The sequence below is a fragment of the Antechinus flavipes genome, chromosome 6 (assembly GCF_016432865.1).
Source record: "Antechinus flavipes isolate AdamAnt ecotype Samford, QLD, Australia chromosome 6, AdamAnt_v2, whole genome shotgun sequence".
In the NCBI taxonomy this organism is placed as follows: Eukaryota; Metazoa; Chordata; class Mammalia; order Dasyuromorphia; family Dasyuridae; genus Antechinus; species Antechinus flavipes.
Genome location: NC_067403.1, coordinates 16,328,513 through 16,351,275, shown reverse-complemented (window position 1 = coordinate 16,351,275; position 22,763 = coordinate 16,328,513). Strand labels below are relative to the sequence as shown.

The following is a 22,763-nucleotide window of genomic DNA, read 5'->3' as shown; positions in this document are numbered from 1 at the left end:
GGAATCAAAATCCCATCTATTCTTCAAAGGAGATTGTGGCCCAGAAACAGGAATGTGGGGCTGAGTGGGGCAAGTAGAGTATATTTGTAGCGATAAGACTCCACCATGGCCATTGGCTACCGCCGTCCCTTAAGATGGGAAGGTCCACCATCCAATCTTCACATCTGTTCAGAGTATCAGGAACTCTTGTCTTAGATCATTTGAATAAGCTCATGGAGTTTACCTTATGCTTCTTCATTGAGTCATCATTTCCTGCTAGGGGGAGAAGGGATGAAAGAAATCCCCTCCTTTTTTGCCCCAAACCCCATCTACTCCCCAGAAAAGAAAAAGGCAATTCAATACAAGCGAGCAGCTTTCTTGACTCACTTTTACTGGTGAGTGCAGAGAGGAGGCCCCTCTCTTAACAATTGCTTCTCACCTGAGTGCAAGTCAAAGAAATTATCCCAGCACCAGTCACAGAAAACCAATCAGGAGTTTGGTTCTGTCCTCTAAGCAATAGTTTACTTAGCCATACTCTGAATAGGAGAGATGAGGTTGGCAAATTTTACCTCTTGGAGAGTAGAGAATTCCTCTACCCAGGTCCCTTTATAAATAAAAACCTCAAACTACTAAATTATTCTTATATATGTATATATAAGTACATTCACATATATATTTAAAGATAATCTCATTTCTTCTAGATTCTTAGTATTCTTCTAGTATTTTAGAATACCATTTTCTCAGTGTTCTTTAAAGATCTAAATACTGAATAATCTTGAATCACCAGTACCAAAATAATCAGAACTCTAAACTAACCAGATCTATTTTTATACATTCAACTTTCAAAAGTAACAAGTTTAAGGAAAAGAAACTCACACCAGGGATTTCTTAAGGGAACCATTTCTAGGCTCCATCCTGGGATCAGTACAAGTTGAGTCTAATCTTTTATATCATCACCATTTATGTCTATGGGACTGACCAAGGATCACGGATCTGGACGATGATGATCCCCAGCTATTCCGACCCATACTCTGGGGTCATCATTAATGAAAGTTCAGAATAAGTCAACACACTTACAGAAACAGAAAATCAGTGCGGTACATTTTTAGAAAGATTTTTTAGTAAAAACAAATTGAAACAACAAAAAGGATTTTCTATTTGACTGAAATTATTAATAAAGCAGAACAGTTTCCTTCAATATTTCGGTTAATTGAGCTTTTGCTGTATTGTCTAGTTGGTTGCCAAGTGGTGAAGGATGACAGCTATTTGATGCTGTCTCAGGATGGCACACAGAAGAGCAAGACCGTTTTTTAAAAAATGAAGAGGAGGTTTAAAAATTATTCTTCTGAAACAGGATGCTATTTTACATACTATTTGCATGTGCTAGAACTGTTATGAATTGTTATTTTGCTAAAGCAATCGTGTGAGCTCATTGACGAGTATTTTTGGAGGAAGCATTTGGAGATATCACACCTATGGAAATAATGAGCTACAAGTCAAGTCATCGTCTAAATCAGCTTCCAACATCATTAATTTTGCATTGCTTTGAGTCACTTAAGTAGTCATTCTGAACAGTTTGGTTCTCATTTTCTTTTATTTTTGTTCTATTTATTTATGTAGGTTCTCATTTTAAGGACTCCATTGCATATCTTGAAAGATGACTCAACTCGTCGGTTGAACTCATTGTTATTATATCATTGCTGGTTTTATTACCATTCCTTGGAGAACAGCATTCAATCCCAGATTTAAAAATCAAGACTGAAACAGTCTTTCTCTAAAGCTTCCTACTTACTAATTATAAGATCATTTTATATCTGCTTTAAACCTATAATTTATATATATGTGTGTGTGTGTGTGTAAAATGGTAACTTAATTAATTCTTTCACCATAAGAGTAAAAATTAGAGGGCATACCGAGTTGCCTTTTTTTCCCTCAGAATATATATATATATATATATATATATATATATATATATATCCATACACCTTCCCACCCATTTCTCATGATTTGACCCCCCCAAAAAATGTCTATTTTGGTTTCCTTTAGTTTCTCTCTCACCAGTTGGCCACTTTGTACCAATTGTATCTTGTAGAGAAGCAAGTGAGTCAGATTCTATTCCTCCTCATCCAGATCAACTATATAGAGCGGTTCTAAAATTTTATTTAGCTTATGATTCTGGGGGGGAACTGGCTCAAATTTTGGCATGTGTGGTGGCCAGATGATAAAAGAATACAGACATTTCTTCTTGAAAGAAATGGTTAGACCTGAAGACCTAACAAACTTTGGTCAAAGGGGCTCTAGGCTACCAGGTAGTTTTTCTTCCTAAACAAAGATGAAGCTAAAATATTTAATATTTCTGGTGCTGAGTAGGGCAATTCTCAGTCCGGACTTGCCTGTGTGTGTGTGTGTGTGTGTGTGTGTGTGTATTTTTAGAACAATACAAGTCTCCCGCTGATCCACAACTTTGAAATTATAAGGAGAAGGCAGGACCTTTATTTTGCAGTCCTGTTGACGTTACCCTTGGGGTGCACTTTGATCCCTTCTCCCTGATGAATCCTGGCAGGTTCTGACCACCTCTCTTTGAAGTCTTGACAATGGTTTTTCCAGCATCTGAAACTGGGGTGTCTCTTTTTAAACCCTAGCAGCCGCTTCAATCGCTGCCAGCCCTGTTATGTCATAGCTCTCCTTTTGGAAAGCAGCTCTGTGGACTCTTGCCACATTGTTCAGAGAGCAGCATTTTGATTAGCAGCTGCTACTGTGCCAGGGAATGGACCCACAAAGACTTTAATGTAGCCAATTCTTAGTTTGTATGATTTTTTTTTTAATCCGATGAGTGACATTTTCCCCTTGGAAATCCACATGCCCTTGTAGAGCAAATCAACCAATGAGCATTTATTAAATACCTACTGCATACCTGGCGCTGTGCTAGAATTTGCCAACTAGATGCCGAAGATATCAGTGGGATGTAGTGGGATCTGACCTTGAAAGATTTATTTTTTTTTCTTTCAGAACTTTGTGCCAACCTGGGGCAGACAAACGCTTCTGACTACATCGCTGGTCCCAGAAGCCAAGCCCGGTGTGACTTACAAAGATTTTATTCACGTCGTCGTCATCGAAGGAAACGTTCGCAACGTCTCCGAAGTTTCAGTTCAGTATTTATGTTCTCAGCCTTGTGTGGTCAATTTTGAAGCCATCGTGTCGTCCGAATTCAAGAGCAGCATCCCGGTGTATAAGAAGAGGTGGATGAACGAGAAACATCTTCACACTAGGAGAATTAAGATGGTGCACGTGAAATTCCCCAGCATCATGGTCTATAGAGACGATTATTTCATCCGAAACTCCATCGCGGTCTCTGCTGTGATTCTCCATGCCTGGATCACGCACAAGCACAGTGGAGATCTGAGTGAGAGGTGGGGGGAGAACTTCTTACATGCTATAACCAAGAACTTCACTTTGTTGCAATCAGTCCCACCATTTGAACGCCCTTTCAAAGATCATCAAGTGTGTCTTGGGTGGAACATGGACTACATATGGCACCTGCAAGCAAACAGGATACCCCAGTGCCCTCTTGAAAATGGTAAGTATCATGGCCGTCTTCCTGGGTAGCGGACCATTGTTTTAGTCAAATAGCTAGTGTCAGGACAGAAGAGCATTTTATGGCATTGGTACAGTTTGAGGAGAAGAAATTAAAAAAAAAAAAAAAGACGAAAGAAAGAGAAGGTGAATTCTTCTCCCTGACCATTCCCCAATTCAATCTCTCTGCTTCTGCCATCTGTGGGCCCCTTGTTTGGAGATAGGGCTGAAGGAAAAGGAAAAAAAAAAAGGAAAAGGACTAATAAGAAAAAAAAAAAGTTAAGCAAAGTGACAACAAGAGTGTCTGGGTTTTAATGGCACAGAAATAAGCTAGAGCAAAATTCAAACCAACAAAAGAAAGGAATTAGCCTATTGTTCCCATCCACTCAAGCACTGATTAAAGGGAAGAGTGCTCTGTATGGCTGTACGCAATGGTTTGCTGGTAAACTTTCAATAATTGGCTCTTCCAAAAAAAAAAAAAAAGTCTGCATAAGACACATTTTTTAGTTTAAACTGCATTATTAACATTTTCTCCATCATTTTTTAAGCCCAGAAATCAACAAAACAATAAATCAAGCCCTGATTTGTAGTTTGCCAATTTAATTTAATTGAAAATTTAAATATTGGCTGAAAAGCTGGTACAATCTGGCTCCAGCATATACCGGACTGCATTACCTCATCATGATGCTGTAGACACAGCGTGTGTGGGTGTGAGTCGGTGATAGAAAGCTAAGCCTGAGAGTTGGAGAACTCTGCTCTCAGACAGCAAATGGTCTTTCCCTTGATTGTCTCCATGTTGGCACTGAGATCAAACAGGAGTACCTTAAAATTGTCCATTTGGAATAGCTTTCTTCCCTAACCTTTTAGAAATATAAATTCACAATATATCCTAATTCTGAGAAGATCGTGGAGATCTTGGGGTCAAAGGACACTTGGATAAGAGGTAAACTCCTTGTGGACAGGGACTATTTCACTTTTGTCTCAGTATCTCCAGAGTTTCGTACAGCGCTTGGAACACAGTATGTGCTTAATAAATGTTTGTTGATTGGTTGCCCAGATGTGACTAGAAAGACATCAAGGTTCATCCAAGTCTTACCCTTCTCCTATAACATATACCTGGAATCAGAAAATCTGGGCTTAAATTCCAGTCCTGTTATTGACTGCAGTTGGCAAGAGTTGAACATCAATTTGTTCATCTATAGATTGAGGGAGTTGAAATATAGGCCCTGTGATGTCTGATCTAGTTCTAAGTCCAAATATCCTGTCAAACTCTGGGGATTCCCACAGCCACTCTGTGGATTTAGACACGGACCATCGTCTCCTTCCTCTTCGTACCTATGCTCCTGTCACTTGTCCGAAAATGATTCCTTCCGAAGGTCCCCTGGGGGAAGGGGAGGAGGTTGGAGAGGGAAGCTGGGGAACTTAACTGACATCACCAAAATATTGCTATTTACATTTTGAAAAATTAACAGTCCATGTGATCTTATTAAATAGCCAGTTAGAGTAAAGTTGTCCTAGTGAAATAGTACATTGTGTAAGATTTATATTTTGTTTTAATTGCATCTCTACGTGGGTGAGAAGTAGCCTCTTGTTCCTTAATAGATAGCCAGGACTTTGTACTTTTCCTGGACTGTAAATATATTGATACCAATGAGAGGAAATCTAATTTCCTTCTTGGGTCTGTAATTAAATGTCTGGAATAAATGGGTCACATTTATTTCGATGATCGATATGTCTACTTCCTAGCATCAGAACCTCATCCTTGCATCTGCCTGGAATACCATACACCATGGGCACCCCATTTGTTAAGGAGAATGAAGCACTGGGCATATGCAATGCACAGCTTTCACTTACCTCCTACTTTGTTATGGCTTAATGATTCCATTTCGTGTTTGGCAAATCATATATTTCTCATTGAAGAATGAATGAATTGAGAGCTGGAAGTTTAAAAATGAAGTCATTTATGAGCTTACTGAGTTCCCAGAGCTTCTGAACATAACCTGAATATGTGAAATTCTTGTTCTTTATTCCGTATTCACAATGCTCAGAAATAGCTCAGTGGGATGTCCCCCTCCCTCCACCCCAGCTTTTCTTTAGCGTATTACCTTCGGGACGCGAGCCAGTATAAACAACCTTAATGCAGAGGAAAACCTTTACAAATGCAGAAAGTGGCCCAAAATAGGGGACTTCTTAACCTGCCCCATTAGCAGCATTATCATATCCTCCCCTTTCCAAAAGGAAACATGTCCCTTGTACTCTTCCTAAAAGAAAATCGAAGGACAAGATAAAACAATCTTCAGAAAGAAAGCATTAAGACTTTTGTTCTCCCTTATGGCCGGGGAATGGATGAGGTCCAGCCCTGATGTTGTTCACCGTAGGGCAGCCTTGTTTGGCTGGGAAGCGAACAGGAGTCAGCTCCAAACAATAAGAAGGGATAAAGAAGGCAGAGAACTGAGAAACTCTTCTCAGTCGGAGGGACTCCTTTCAGGCTCAGTCCCTTTCACCGTCTTATTCCAGCAGCAACATGGTGCGCCCGAGATACATACTTTGTCAAGCGTCTGATGCATTGTGATTGCTCTGCCTGTGGGCTACCGTACACTCGTATTTATTTTACTTTCCTTTGCTCTATAGAAATATTCAGGGTGAGTCAAAGTCTCTCTGTACCTGGGGCAGCTGAGTTTTATTAGAGTTCTCCCACCTAAATATAAGTATTATGTTAATTTGGAAGATGGCCGGGTCGCGAGTCCGTGTGCTTCTAGGCTATTTGTCTCGACATCTTCTTGAAGGAAAAGCCTCCCCCCTTATAATTGTATCCTCAGAGATGCAGCACCGGAGATTGTGCTCAGCCCTTGTGACTCCATGCTTGTCTGAAAGCCTGGAAGAATAGTCTCAGATGCTGAGACTCTAAGCCAGCTCCCACAACAAATCCCAGTTTTTGCCGTATCACTCTGCTGGAAGCGTTGATGTTAGAAGATGGCCCTGATGCATCTCTCTAGGCCCATCGAATAGTACAATTATTTGCACAAGATTCCCAAAGTAACCCTTGTCTTTCCTCATGTGGAGGGGTGTCTAGCCAAAAAAAAAAAAAAAAAAGCCTGAATAATTAAAAACATTCCTTAGTTGTGTGGCTGGTGAGAGCCAAACATGGAGCATAAATTTGGGGTCCCAGATATTGAGCTGAAGTCTCAGCTCTGCCACTGATTATCACCTAGATGACCTTGGACAAGGCATTGAATTTGGAGTTCCAGAACTTGAGCTGAAGTCCCAGCTCTACCACTTATTATTGCCTTGGTGACCTTGGACAAGGCATTGAATTTAGGGTTCTAGAACTTGAGCTGAAGTCCCAGTCTGTCACTGATTATCACCTAGATGACCTTGGACAAAGCATTGAATTTGAGTTCCAGAACTTGAACTGAATGAAGCCCCAGCTCTGCCACTTATTACTGCCTTGGTGACCTTGGACAAAGTATTGAAGTTAGGGTCCAGAACTTCAGCTAAAGTCCCAGCTCTGCCACTTATTATCACCTAGATGACCTTGGACAAGGCACTGAATTTAGGGTTCCAGAACTTGAGCTGAATGAAGCCCCAGATTTGCCACTTATTATTGCCTTGGTGACCTTGGACAAGGCATTGAATTTAGGGTTCCAGAACTTGAGCTGAAGCCTCAACTCTGCCACTTATCACTGCCTTGGTGACCTTGGACAAGGCATTGAACTTGAGGTCCCAAAACGAGCTGAAATCCCAGCTCTGCCACTCACTACCACCCAGGTGATCTTGGACCTTGGATCTCATTTGTCATCATTTGTAAATTAAAGGGTGGACCAACTAACCTCTGAAATTCCTTCTATCATTAGTTCTTGATCATGTTCCATCACTGGGTTGGTCACTTAATATGGCCTACCCACATGACCCCAGGAAAGTTGATTTTTGTGAGTTAATTCCATTGCTATTTCTGAAGGTCCTCGCATGTTTACTCAGGCCCGCCATGTTTAGCACAATCAGAAAGAGTGAGAATGAAAGTATTATTTTGCAGCCACGCTTAGTGGCTTGTGATTGAGTCAAGTATCGAGAATCCAAGAAGCACACGCCAGAGTTATTTGCTATAACCCCCCGAAGATTTGCCTGTTTTTCCATGAGATGTGAATAACAAGCCTTGGTCCTGAGTCCATATTGATTTTGCAGAATCACTACAGGGGAAGAACACTTCAATTGTATTAGACACTAGTGACTCATATATTTATAGAATCAGAATTGGAAAAGACCATCGGAATCGTTTCATATGAGCCAGATATTATTTATCTTATTTTTATTGCTATCCTTTGGTTTGATATCACTTTCATTTCCAAATATATGCCATCCCCTCCTTTTCCCAGCAAGTCATCCCTATAACAAATAGCAAATGAAAAAAAGGAAATAAAAGCCTATCAGTAAAATGAAGTAACCTTTACTAGCCATGTCTGATAGCATATGTGACACTCCACACCCATAGTTACCAAGGAAGGAGATGCAATTTCTTAGTACTTCTCTGAGTCAAGCTTGATCATTATAATTATGTAGTGTGCACTTTGACTTGTAATTTTTTTTCAATTTATGTTGTTATAATCATTGCATGTATTATTTGTATGTTTGTTTACTTTAATCTTGATTTGTTCATATAACTGGTGGTGTTTTTTTTTGTTTTTGTTTTGTTTTGTTTTGTTTTTTGGCTGAGACAATTGGGGTAAGTGACTTGCCCAGGGTCACACAGCTAGGAAGTATTACGTGTCTGAGACCAGATTTGAACTCAGGTCCTCCTGACTTCAGGACTGGTGCTCTATTCTCTGCACCACCTAGCTGACCCTTCATATGAATCATTTTTTAAAGCACAATAATATTCCATTATATTCATGTAATTTCTTTAGCTAATTTCTAATCTACTTTGCTTTAAGTTCTTTGCTATCACAAAAAGCCTTGCTATGAATATTTTGATGTCTGTGGGCCATATCTTTCTGTCTTTTTCCTCCATGGGGTGAATGCCTAACAGTGAGACCGCTACATCAAAAAATAGGCATTTCTCGTCATTTTTTAGGAGCACATTTCATGTGTCTTTCCAGAGTGGGAGGAGCAGTTCACAGCTTCCCAATAGTATGTGTCTTTTTCCAGCTCCTTCACACCAGCTTTTTTCATTTTTCTCATCTTAGCAATTTCCCAGTTAGCCGGTGATACGTCAGAGTTGTTTGAATTCACATTTCTATTATTATTCGTGATTTGGACACATTTTTCATAGGGTTTATAATAATATCATAACAGTAGTTTCCAATTCTTTTGAGAGCTGTCTGTTAATATTTTATGACTGCTTATCTTTTGGGGAATGGCATTTAGTCTCATATTTGTGTCAGTTCCCTATGGATCCTGGGCATTAGACTATTTCAGAAATATTTAATGCAAACACTTTTGCGCAGGCAGTGATTTTCCCCCTTATCCCAGTCGTATTCATTTTGTTTGTACAAAAGTTTTTCGATTCAATGTAGTCGTAACTATTGATTTTATCTCATAGGATTGCCTCTGTCCTTTATTTGGTTAAGCGTATTCCCCCAGGCAGAGCTCTAAAAAGTAGTGCTCTTCCAGATTTTTTTATGATGTGACCTTTTTTAAAGTTATAGATTCATTTTAAGGTTTTTGTCACATGTGGTATAAGATCCAGATTGCTCGTTTTGCAGCGGAGGAAAATGAGATCCCAAGTGACTTTCCCAAAGTCACAGAATTGGTCCGTCGCAGAATTAAAAACAAAACCCAGGCCTTTTGACCGAAAGGTCCACCCAAAAGCATGGTGGTACATTCAAAGCTCCCCATTTTTATCATAATCCTCAGAACTCAGCAGCAACCAGATTGCCAAGTTCTGGAAGATACCTTGAACATAGTAGGTGTCTAAAATGATTCATTTGAATTGCTTATCTATGCTTTGACACCTTTGGGAAAATGGTAAACTTCAAGGGATGACAGGAGCTGGTAAAGAGCCCCTGAACCCATTTTTGGAAGATGGGGCACTAAGTCTTGGCACATTTCTAATTTCTTACTGTAGCATTCTATGCTTAATAAGAACCACTCCTGTTGAGTTCCTTATGAGGTGATGTGTCAAGATTGCCTTTATTGTCTCCATCCAGACTTAAATGAAGATTTATAAGACAAAAAACCCGTGCTTGATGAGACTATGTCAGCACATCCTCTTCATTCATTTTTATCACAGGAGCTAATTTTTTCTAGGAAATCTGTAGCCGAATGAAGTGCCTTCCTGCCATTATAATTAAGGTCTTTGGGTCTGGATAACAAAGCCAATTGGCTGCTGTGACATCAGTGTTGATCACTTGTGTAAGTGTGCTTCCCAAGGTGACTTGAAAATAGCAGAACCATTAATAGCAAACCCTCCAGAGCCATCTGGCCTCGACTTTTAAGCCAAACTCCCGAGAACCACAAAACGAAATAAGTAAGTCTTTTTCTCCTCCCTCTACAACTCTTGAAGTCGACTGAGTACCTTGTTATTTCTTTATCTACTAGTGTAATACAGAGATAGACTTTCAATCTCCTTGCTCATTAAATCAATGTTAATTAAATGAAGGAGAAATGTTATTTATGCTTTGGGGAATAAGAAGGTGCTGATGGTTCAGAGTTGATCATCTTTATTCCTTACTTGTTCTTACAAAAGTTTTTGCTGCTTTGACTTTTTATCGAATAGTGCAGTGCTTTCTAGGAGAGAGTTTTGCCCTGAGTGTTTTTACATGGAGCGCTTGTTCCTTGTTTGTCGCCGATGCCGGCAGAATATAAATACTCGTAAATTTGCATTATAACCAATATAATTAGTAGAAGTCATTTATCAGTGACTTAGACGAATGCTTAGCAAATTTCCAGATGGCTCAAAGCTAAGCAACGTAGCTAATAGGTTAGAAGATGGTAGAATTTTTTTTTTTAATCTCAACAGGCTGGAACGCTGAGCCAACTCCAATAAGGGATATATCAAAAGTACTACACTTAGAGTCTAAAAATTAGCTGCGTAAGTATAGCATAGGGAGATGTGTCTAGACAGCTCACAAGAGGAGAACTAGAAGTCTCAGTGAACTACAATCTTGCTGGGAAGCAGCTACGGGATGGGGAGGCCAAAAATTGAATGTACTCTTAGGCCATATTGACAGATGAGTAATGTGTCAGAGGAAGGAGTTTTCATTGTATTCTCTTTAGATTAACACTGGCAATCAGATCTGGGCAGGGCCTTTTAGAAGGAACATTCAGTCAGTCCACAAGCATTGCTTACTCTCTGTTCAACATTCTGCTGGGACTGGTGATAATGAAGAGAATCTCTTCAAGAAACTCCCATTACACTTCGACGGAACAATATGTTCCTAGACGAGTAAATATGTGATATATTAAAAATAAATCCAAGACTTAGAGCTTGAAAACTGGTCCCACCTCTTCCTGGCAAATTAGAAGCAGAAGAAATGGAAGCAATGTCAGATTTTCAATTCTTGGGCTCAGAGATTACTACAGAAAGTGACTGCACACATGAAGTTAATAGCTTAATACTTGGAGGGAAGACGATGACAAATTTGGACGGCATACTAAAAAGCAGAGACATCACCTTGTCGTCAAAGGTTCATATAGTCAAAGCTATGTAATAGCTTTTGACTTCTAGTAGCAGTAAATCGCTGTGAAAGTCAGACTACAAGGAAAACTGAACATTGCAGAATCAATACATTCAAATGGTGATGCTGGAGACTTTGAGAGTCCTCTGCATAGCAAGTAGATTAAATCAGTCTATATTTAATGAAATTAATTCATATCATTCATTGGAAGGATAAATACTGAAGCTGAGGCTTAAATACTTTGACCATATAACAGAAAGACTGGACTTAGAAAAAAAATAAGCCCTGATGTTGGGAAAAACTGAAAGCAAAAGAAGGGGACAGTAAGGGATTAAATGAATAGTGTCATTGAAGCAACGGCTTCAACTTCACAGACTTCAGAAGCTGGTGTAAAATAGAAGGAACCAATGGGTTCGTGGGGCCATGAAGAGTTGGACAGGACAGGAAAACCCAACAAGAACAATCAAGAGTTAAAGTATATGCACAAGATTGTGTGTGTGATCCAAACAATGAGAAACATATAGATAACTTTCCTAATAATTACAACTATTTTTAAAAGATTAAAAAATAAATCCAAGGTGATTCAGAGCAGGACATCAGGAAGGAGCTTTGAAGAAGGTGGATTTTAATCCTTCAAGGTGGGCTAGAAATTGTAAAAGGCAAAGGTACATTTCAGACATGAGAGCTAAAAACTTAAAAGCCAGGAAATGGAAGACTGTGCAGGGAACTACAAGGAAGCCAATTTTTCAGGAGCAGAGACGATGTGAACATGAACTGTGTAGGAGTAATCAGTTTAAGAAAGATGGGCCAAAAAATGGCCTTAAATCCCAAACACAAGAGTATATATTCTAGAGGCAATGGAGAGTCAACAAAGTTTCTTGCATAGAAAAGTGACATAAACAGAGCAAGTTTATAGAGTTAAGATCAGAGGGCTTAGGAATATGTGATGGTTCTCCAAAGGAAACCTAGAAGGTTCTGGTCAGATAGGAAAAGAAATGTGGTAGAGAAGTGTCTAGGAAAGCAAGAGCATCTAGGAGGAGGAGTCTGTTCTTAAGGAAGACAATGTGAGTGAAAGGAGCAGAACAGCAGAAGAAAGTCCTGGATTTGTCTGGCTAGAGAAACCCGAGCTCAGATCCTCAATCTGACGCAATTAGCAATTTCAGCTCTCTGCATCTGTTCACCTGTTACAGAGGGATGATAATCTCTATAGTACTGACTTCACAGAGTTTTGGTGAGGACCAAATGAAATCAGGAGTATTAAGTGCTTTTAAAATGTGCTATAGGGGAACAGCTAGGTGGTGCAGTGGGTAGAGCACCAGCCCTGAAATCATGAGGACCCGAGTTCAAATGTGGTCTCAGACACTTAACACTTCCTAGCTGTGTGACCCTGGGCAAGTCACTTAACCCCAATTGTCTCAGGAAAAAAAATTCTCTCTCTCTCTCTCTCTCTCTCTCTCTCTCTCTCTCTCTCTCTCTCTGTGTCTATATATCAGGTATGATTGTTGTCATAGAAGGACTTGAAATGATGTTATATGAATTGAAGGAACTTTGGGATCATTTATCTTATCAAGGAAAAGATGGAAGTTGGTAGATATTTTTTCAAATATTTGAAGACTGTCATGTGGAAGAGGGATTAAGATTATTTTGCCTAATTTCCACTCTCTCTATTGTCCTTTAATTTTTGTCTTCCTTCTCATTTTTTTTCTTTCTAGATCAAATTTTTTTTGTGCAACAAGATAACTGTATAAAAATGTATACATATAGTGGATTTAACATATAATTTAACATATTTAACATGTATTGGACTGCCTGCCATCTAGGAGAGAGGGCGGGGAGAAGGAGGGGAAGAGTTGGAGAGAAAGTTTTGCAAGAGTCAATGCAAAACCATGCATATGTTTTGTAAATAAAAAGATATAATAATAAAATTTTTAAAAAAGATTATTTTGCCTAGCCCCAGAACTGGGAAAGTCATGCAGATTTCAGTTCAGATTAAGGAAAAGTTTTCTAATAATTAGAGCTGTCTAAATATAGAATACACTGACTTTTGAGGTAGCAAGCACTCTGTTTAGCAGAAGCTGAATGACTTTGTGAGGGATTTTGTAGAATGGTTTCACATTTCAGGTAGGGATCAGACTAGAAGATTTCTAAGGTCCACAAGAAGGATTTGACATAATTCTGTATTAAAAGCTTTTCCGTCTTCCATCAGATGGACCATAGAAATACTTCTAATAATTGGGTTCAAAGAAATACTCCACGATGAATAATTCGACGTATCATTTGATCTGATTTCTATCTTTTCTCTAAAAACGTATTTATGCATTGTAAGCACGGAAATGAAAGTTAAATAATTGAACTCTTCAGTTCTCCTGACCTGTCAAGTGGCAATTACTGATTAGTTCCCTCTGCTTTTTTTTTTTTTTTAACTCTACCTCACATACAACATTAGCAACAGAAAAACCTAGAGAAACTCTCAAAATATTCAACAGCAGTGGAATAGGTGACTTTGTGGCATATTTGGCATTTGGACAAAAGTAGCGAATCTCAGAACCATCTCATCCAACCCATACCTACATAAGGATCCTGAATTCAGTGCCACTTTACAAAGCTAATTTTTGCTGCAAAACCTCTAAGTGTATTAGAACTTGCTACCTCTCAAAGGCATTTTTTCTTTTTTAATGCTTGGTAGCTCTAAATATCACTGTGTTTTTTTCTGGGGAGCCTTTCTGCAGCTTCCACCGCTGTCCCTGGTCCTGTTCTCTGAGGTCCAGCAGCACAGTCCCATGCTCTTTTCCACGCAACATCCAGCAGATCGTTGGAGACAGTATCATGGTCCCTCCCTCATTTGTCTCTTTTCCAAGCTGACCATCCTCAGTTCTTTTAGCCACTTCTCATGTAGATTGGCCAAAGGTCTTTCATCATTTTTTAAAATATTTTCAAAATGATCAACATGCTAATAGCAATGTGACCAGAACTGAAAAAAAAAAATAACTAACACTTATGTAGCACCTACTATGTGCCACTGTACTAAACACTTTACAATTATCATCCTGTTTGGTCCTTCCAACTACCCTGGGAAGCAGGTGCTATTATCACCCTCATTTCACAAATGAGGAAACTCCGGCAAACAGAGGCAAGTTCGGAGTCACACAACTACTAAGTGTCTGAGGCAGGATTTGCATTGAGGTCATCCTGATTCCAGACCTCCATGCTCTTTGGGACCACCACCTACTCTATATGAAGTCTAAGACAGGATTGTATAATTGCACTTCCTCTTCCTGGTTCCTGTTAACAAAGCCCAAGACCCCGTTAGCTTTCTTGTGTGTACCACGCTTTGACTTATTTTGAGTTTCCAGTTCACTAAAAACCCAGATCTTTTTCAGATGAATTACTGTTTAGTCATGATTCCCCAGGTGTACTTGGGAGGTGATTTTTTTAAGCTTGTAGTGAAGACATTATATTTATCTGCATTAAATTCAATCCAACCTGCTGTCCTAGCATTTCGAGACTTTACAAAAAAAACACATTCAGTTCTGTAATCCAGCATATTAGCCATGCTTCCCAGCATCGAGCCATTTTCAAATTTGAGTTCCTCCCATCCCACACTGAGTTCAGCCTGTCCCTATTCTTTTTGTGCGCTGATGCGGTCCAGAGCTCCGAGGTGTCTGTTCTGTTTCAGCTCTAGACTTAGAGTGTGATTTCTGGGAAAGTATTAATTTTTAACAAAGCTCCATTGCAGTAAAAATAATTAGGGGGCCTGCAGATTTTGTAGTAATGGGATTTTAACTGTCCCTGTAAAATGTCAGTTCACGCTGTGGCTTTCTGCAGGTAAATGACACGTTATTATAGCAGTTTTGTGATTGTTGGCTTCCAAAAAACCCAAACATTTGCTATATAACTTTTTTTCTTAAATCTCAAGTGCTTTAATTTTTCTATAATCCAGCCTCACTTTATTCCAGAATTACAGACTTAACTCTAACTATGCAGGAGAGAAGGGAGGAGCTCTGAAGCCCTATGATTCTATATATTATAAAAAACACAAATTCACAGAGCTAAGAGGGATTTCAGAGGATCATCTAGTTCTTTTTCCTGAGGAGGCTGGGGCTACATGGTACTTTAAAAGATTTTTAGTTAAAAAAAAAAAAAAAAGATTCTACTCTCTCTAACCCACTTAAGAGTTGAGGCCTTTTAATATCTAACCTACCTTCCTGTCCAGATATAAATTTCAAATCTTCTTTATGGGCCAATAAACATGGGATCTTTTGACTTTCTTTTAAAGAGCTTGCAATAGTGTACTTAGGGGGCATTATTTGGTTATCCCGTCAATTTTCTCTTTTTCCCAAGCCCTATTACTAGGGTTTTTGTTTCCTTTCCCATCTCCTCCCCAGACTATTTCTGGTTTCTCCATATTCCTCCGAAAATGTGGCCACAATAACAAGGTTTCTTTGTGCTGTGCTGCATTATAAGAAATATGTCTGGTTATATGAAAATCCAACTTTTCGTAAGATGGATCAGGTTCCGGAAGGCTTTTGTGTTAATGCTGTTCTTATGGAGGAGCAGCAGCGTCCTCTGTAACTAATGGTTCCTTTTAGTGGACTTGTGATCTGAATGAGTAGTGGAGTGGCTCGGATCCTTTCTTCCATGTACTGGTTTATTCATAGAATCACAGAATGGCAGAGTTGGAAGAGCTCTCAATGGCCATCAATGCAGCCCATCCGTACCCAGAAAAAACAATCATCTCTACAACCCATGCACCTATTGGTCATTCAGCATTTGCTTGAAGATGTCCAGTGAAAGGGGACTCATCATTTTCTAATCACATTTGTTGTGTTACCCTAGGCATGTCACTTTTTCTTTCTTTCTTTCTTTCTTTCTTTCTTTCTTTCTTTCTTTCTTTCTTTCTTTCTTTCTTTCTTTCTTTCTTTCTTTCTTTCTTTCTTTCTTTCTTTCTTTTCCTTCTTTCTTTTTTCCTTCCTTCCTTCCCTCCTTCCCTCCTTTCCTCCTTCCTCACTTCCTCCTTCCTTTCTTCTTTCTTTCATTCTTCTTTCCTCATGCCCAGTATACCTATTAAAACAAAGTCCTTCCAGAGGAAATGGATTTGGGAGAGGAATTGGAAAGAAGAAACCACGGTCTAGTGGGAGGAATACCGCAAAAGACAACCAGGGGATCTGGGTTCTAAGCCAGACTTGGTCACTTACAAGCCAGGGGACCCAACAGTTCGAACCCCCAGTTTCCTCATCTTTAAAATAAAAATGTTAGCATCGAGTAGCTAAAGAGTCCCTTCAAGCGGTAAAATTCTATGGATGATAAAGTTGACTGATTACTTCGCAGTCCCATTAGAAGTAAACAGTGGAAAGGATGCCATGATATTGTCTGTCATAACTCTGAGTTTCCAAATGATGTGGTTGTTGAAGCTCCAGGCACAAGGTCTGGAAATCGTCATGAATTTGGATTTGTTGGACTCAGTAAGTCTGTGGAGGGCTTTAAAATTAGTTTTGACCCTCACATCTAATTTTTTTTTCCTACATAACCTTTTTTTTCAGGACTCCTTTTCCCAGTCACTGTCTTTTTAATCCCAGGGCACAGGAGACGCGCATCAACACTCACTCATGTTACCTTTTTTCCTTCTTTTTTCCAATTTGGAAACCTTTGTTGAGCCCCTATTCCTAGAGTCAGGTTGGAAAGTAGTAAAAGCCTGTTCCCATTTGATAAATGTTCCTTCTGCACATTAGATAACTCAACAGCTATAGCTAACAGAAGGTTTCCTAGGGGTCCAATTTAGCCATCTGGCTGTCTTCTGCACCATACAGGCCCATGGATGCCAAACTAAGGTTCAACTGACTTGAACCTGATGGGTAAAAGGGGTCCAGTCTCTCCAGAAATCCCTCGTGAGTTCCCAACCCTTTGGCCAAATTCCCTTCAGCGGATTGGGCCGAGAGCACCCATTCCCACCGCGGTGTCTGAACGGGGAAGGCGAGACCGTGGGTGTCCCATCAGCACCGATCACCATGCAGCTCTCTCCTCCCCAGCGGGCTGACCTGTTTAACAAAGCAGGTGGATTATCCAGAAGTTGATTGCAAAAATTTGGCTCATTTAACAATATTAAATATGTCTATGATGTTGCACCGAGCCCTGGTGACTTCCCAGTTAGGACAGACCAGAGATTCTTTTCTTTCTATGACTGAAAATGTTCTGCTTTGATGAGCCAGACTTTGGATGCCTGGGGTCTCATCAGGAGGGGCTGTAGCACTAACATTTGCATCTGGCGGTCAGACAGAGGATCCATCTTGCGCTTCCCTAAATGGAGTCCTGCTAAATAGGATGCTTTGACTGTTTCAGTAGAAACATTTTGTGTTCCCGGTAGGGTTTATCAAACCAAGCCCAAAGAGTATTTTAAGAAAACAAAGGAGAGGTAGCAGAAGATATGAATTTGAATCCAAAGCCAACTAGCTGGAGGACCTTTTGGGGCCTCAGCTTTCTCATCTTTAAGACGAGAGGGTTGGATTAAATAAACACCAAGTTATCTCCTAGCTGTAGATCTAACCAGAGTGTGATTCCAGGAGTTAGTTCAGAAATGGGAAATGACTATTTCCATGGGAAAATGACTGGCCATATTTAAGTGTTGGTTGGGGTAAACCGAGGTCTTGCAGATCTCTCTTGAAATCTCTGCCTGGGTACAGCACCGTGCCCTTCAGAGAGAGATTACACATTCTCTCTCCTCTGCAAAGTCATGATAGACCTGGCATAAGGGATTTATGTGTTAGAGGATGAAGATCTTAAATTCATGGGAGATCTCAGAACAGCCAGCCAGCTACCCAGAGTCAAGTTAGAATTGTGCAAACCTCAGGGGTTTTCCATCTCAATTCAATTCATGATCGAGTCAAGTCTGGTTGGGGTTTTTTTTCCCCTGACCGTCTTCAAAAATGTTTCCTCTAAATAGTCCGTTTGATGAGTAACGTGTGTTTTTATGTGATCACCAAGATGAACATTTTTTCCTATTTTCAGATGTGGTCAATATGCTCAGCTTTCCCTATGCATCCAGTGGAGAAAACACAGGAATTGTGAAAAAGTTCCAGAGGTTTCAGAACAGAGAGCTCGAGGCAACCAGACGCCAGCGTATTGATTACCCCATGTAAGTCAAGAAAATATAAACCAGAGGCCACTGGTGTTCGCTGATTCTCCCTGGGGGTCATACTCAGACTAAAGCAGTCTTTCTAAAGACATGCATTTTTAAATACACTCTTTAAAAGGTCAATATCTCTGTAACCTAAATTATTCTACAAGGCCTAAAAGATCCAGAAACCCTCAAGGCCCAATTTTCCTAAATTATTGTCAACTCTCTGCTATCTTTTAGTTTAGTTGGATTGAGGGGGAAAGATTTTTATTTCATTTTCACTGGGTTTTATCAGTGCTTTGTGATTTTAATTAGCAGTCTTTTTCAGATCTAGATACCTCCATCCCTATTCCCATCCAAGTCTTTATTGCCATTATAACAGAAAAAAAATCTGTTCAGTTGTTGTGTCCAATTCTTTGTGACCTCATTTGAAGTTTTCTTGGCAAAGATATCGGAGTGCTTTACCATTTCCTTCTTTAGCTCATTTTAAATACGAGGAAACTTTGTCAAATGGGGTTAAATGACTTGCCCAGAATCACAGAGCTGAGAGGTGCCCGAGGTCAGATTTGAATTTAAAAAGATGAGTGCTTTTAACTTCAGACCTAGCTCTCTATTCCCTGGACCACCTAGATGCCCAAAGAAAAAAATAGTTAAATAAAAGCACCCATTTAATGATTGCATCTGACCAGTGTTTATAATTCATTGCAAGTAGTCTCCTAGCTTTTTTGTCAAGAGAAATGTTTTATGATCTATTCTCTGGGACCAAAGATTGGTCATTAGAATTACTCAAAGTCCAGATTTATTTTGGTGTTGTTTTCATTTGCATTATTGCTTTTTTTTTTTTTTTTTGGTTTTATACATCTGACAAGATTACTAACAATAGGAAAACAGGCCTGAGGCCAAGGGCTGATACCACGCAAAGATTTCAGATTTAGCTATCTCGTCAGCACTTTTTCTGCCCTCCACTCTGCCCTTCCTAGGTCAGAGACTTGGAAAGTTGGACAACTTTTGATTTTCTTCATCGATTCCAGTAAAACCTGCATTTTCTTTTAGCTCGATTGAGGGATGCCTCCTTGGACTGGATGGATTTAGCAGAGTGATTTAATCCTTCCCATGCTGCCGGGATAGAGATAGATCTTAAGTCAGTTTAGTGAGCGTATGTTATTGCTAAGCTTCCTTGTAATAACTTATCTTCATGAGCTTTCTCAGCTGGGTGGTCAGGAGGGAGCTGGGTGCTTCCATCTGTTTGAATATCTTACCACTGATTTTTGAGACCACACTGTCAAGTCCTAAACATCCCGAAGCACTGCAGTACCGGCGTGCCTTGGGGTTATTCCAGACCAACCCAATAAAGTGAATGTCACAAGAAAGCAAGTCACGTGAACTTTTTGTTTCCCGCCATCATCTGAGAATTTAGCAAGTTGTAGTCTTTTGTTGTGGAGGATCTTGCCTCCGTGTTAAAGGCTGCAGACTGATGGGAGGGTTGGTGAAGGTTGGGGTGGCCATGGCAATTTCTTAAAATAAGACAACACTGAAGTTTGCCACATGAATAGACTCTTCTTTTCACTTGAATGAATACTTCGAGACCATTGAAAAATTATTACCCATTAAAAATCCCATTAAATAGGGAGACACAGTAAGGGAGAGAGACAGCTGATCAGTTGATGGAGCAGTGGGAACATACAAAACATTCATCCATTACCTTCACCGCCTTCCATGTTGTAATTTGCGGTGCCTCAAAACAATTACAGTCATGACATCAAAGATCAACAGTCATAGATCACCGTAGTAAATATAATAATGAACAAGTTTGAAATATTGTGAGAAGTATCAAAATCTGACACAGAGACATGATGTGAGCACGTGATGTTGGAAAGATGGTACCAATAGACTTATTTACTATAGAACTTCAATTTGTAAAAAACACAATAGCTACACTTTGTAATAAAGCAAAGCACAATAAAATGAGGTCTCCTTTATACTCTCAAATAAGCTAAAGCTCCCTGAACCCTAACTTTAATTAGGAATTATATTGTGATGAATTTAAAGAACTCAGCCACTGAACCATTCCTCACCCATATTTTTTCATTCCAGATATATGATAATTAAAAGTATTTGTATATATGTGTATATATATGTTTGCATGTTTGTAAAGAAATACATATATATTTACATACACATATATAAAACACACATACAGTCTTTATAGTACTTCATCTTTCTGACTACATTAGATGTTTTTCTCTCACAAAATGTAAAATATTACTTTTCCAAACAAGATGGCCAAAGTCCAAGACAAAAATAACCATTCAAATTCAACAAGCAACTAATACTTGCTAGGCTCTGGAAAAGCAATGAAAAGACATCAATAACCTTCATGGAACTCATATTCTGCTAGAAAAACTTACATTTGGAATATTTGTTCCATATTGGTAAGCCAGAAAGAAATGTGAAACGAAATAACCAAAAATGCGTGGGAATACATGAAAAGATTATATTTGACAATATAACACCATCAATTATCATATGATGAACACATTATTACATTTCTGCAATCATTATTACAACCTACTACTTTTTTCTTCAAGACTCTTTATAGGAAAGAAAATGAATTTTAAAAACCCCTAATAGTGATGTCATATTATTGATTAGAATCACTTTTTACTAAATTATCTCTTACTAGCACCTACATTTTTAATTTCCTCTTTAATTTTGTAACCTTAATCAAGGACAGAAATGGCAGCTACCCAAGATTCTCAGAAAGACACAACAATAGAATTTTTCAAAAATAGTCAGCTCATATGTTGGATTTGTACAATGAAGCCTTCCTCCTTTGTGATATATTTCAATGTGGCTTTCTCATCTTGAGAAACCCGACTTTGCTGCTCATCTCTCAAGATATATTTGAAGGCAAAATCATCCCTTTATTAGGAAGAAAATAATTTGTTTGATAACCGTTAGCTATAATAATCTGTTTTGAGGTGAGATAAAGAAATCAATTTTCTTTTTTCTCCCTTTGCTCTTACAGGTTTACCATTTCAGTATGGCTTTATTTACTCCATTATTGCAAAGCACATCTCTGTGGGATTCTGTACTTTGTTGATTCAAATGAGATGTACGGCACACCGTCCCTATTTCTAACTCAAGAGGGTAAGTATAAGACAATGACCTCCTAGCGCCACTGGAATTTTGAGGATTTCTCAGAAGAGAAGGCTTTCTCAAACACACCGACCTATTGGCTAATCCTAGGCCAAAGAAGTTAATATTCATAGACGGTGATATTGCCCAGAGTGCTCAAATTACTCAAGAGATGCTCTAATTTTCCTGTTCAATAGGAAATGAGGTCATCCTGTCGAGGCGCTTTTTGAAAAATATCGGAAAGTCCCTTTTTTATACTTGGCTTTCTGTCATTTTAAACTCAGTTTCTTTTTTCTTTATTAGGTCACCTGCATATTCAAATGCATCTTGTCAAAGGGGAAGACCTTGCTGTGAAAACCAACTTTATCCTTCCGTTGCAGAAGTGGTTTCGACTGGATATCTCTTTTAACGGGGGACAGGTAGGGTGACGGGAGATTGTCCATATTTCATTCTCGGCATATGTTTCAATAAGGCGAAGGACTCTGTTTTAGAGAGCAGAAAGATCTTCAGAAATGGGTTTGTTGGAGAAGATCGTGAGCTGTCACAGACATTCAGACCAATACGCTTAAAAGCATCCCTTTTAAATTATATGAATGGGGAAGTAATCGTACCAATAATACACTCAAAATTGTCTAGACATAGTCCCTTTCCCTTGAGGATCCAGCCTTACAGTTCAGCAGCCACAGTTATATTTCACATAGGGCCAGCAAAATACTTAAATTCAACCACCAGATTGGATTGACTAATGTATCATTGTCCAGGTAAATGGCTGTTTTGACAACACGTAGACACAGCCACAAAGTATAATGAAAAGACCGTTCAGGCATTTAGTGCCCTGAATCATTACAAATAGTGTGATGTCCTCATGGTCCATATTTTTGTGTTATGGCAAACCTGTGACTTTGCAACTAGTTCCAGCTTGTCACTGTGTACAATATGTTCCATTTTCCAGTTAGTCTTTTACTAACCGTCCTTATTGGTTATGGTTTTCTTGAAACAAAACTAGGAAGAGACTTGTTTTTATCGTGTATTGAATGATACCTGGTTTCACTTTTGGTTGTGGTTTATAATTTTTTTCCCTTAGAGGAAAGGAAAATAATATTAAATAATATTAATTAATTAATTGAAATTAAATAGTATTAAAGCTTGGCTTTTTTCTGGAAGATTTCTTGGGGAATTTTGTTTAAGTAGGATGCCTCTGATCACTCCAGTCTCCGATGTAAAAATTGTGGTGCCATTTTGTTTTTGTGTATCGATGTAAGACTATATTCTTTGTTATTGTTTTTTAATTACTATCACTCTTGTCTCCTAAGAGAAAGGCCAGGATTGTTGCTTTTGCTCTTTCAATA

General features: G+C 39.0%; 1 protein-coding gene across 1 annotated transcript in view; it reads left to right on the top strand.

Annotated features, from left to right (window-relative positions):
- SEL1L3 (SEL1L family member 3) overlaps positions 1–22,763 on the top strand; it is a 110,919-nt gene that overhangs the window by 12,444 nt on the left and 75,712 nt on the right. The window contains exons 2-5 of the mRNA XM_051967383.1: positions 2,989–3,556; positions 18,168–18,294; positions 21,305–21,426; positions 21,718–21,833. Of these exons, the coding sequence (XP_051823343.1) occupies positions 2,989–3,556; positions 18,168–18,294; positions 21,305–21,426; positions 21,718–21,833 (933 nt within the window). The remainder of the gene's footprint in view (positions 1–2,988; positions 3,557–18,167; positions 18,295–21,304; positions 21,427–21,717; positions 21,834–22,763) is intronic.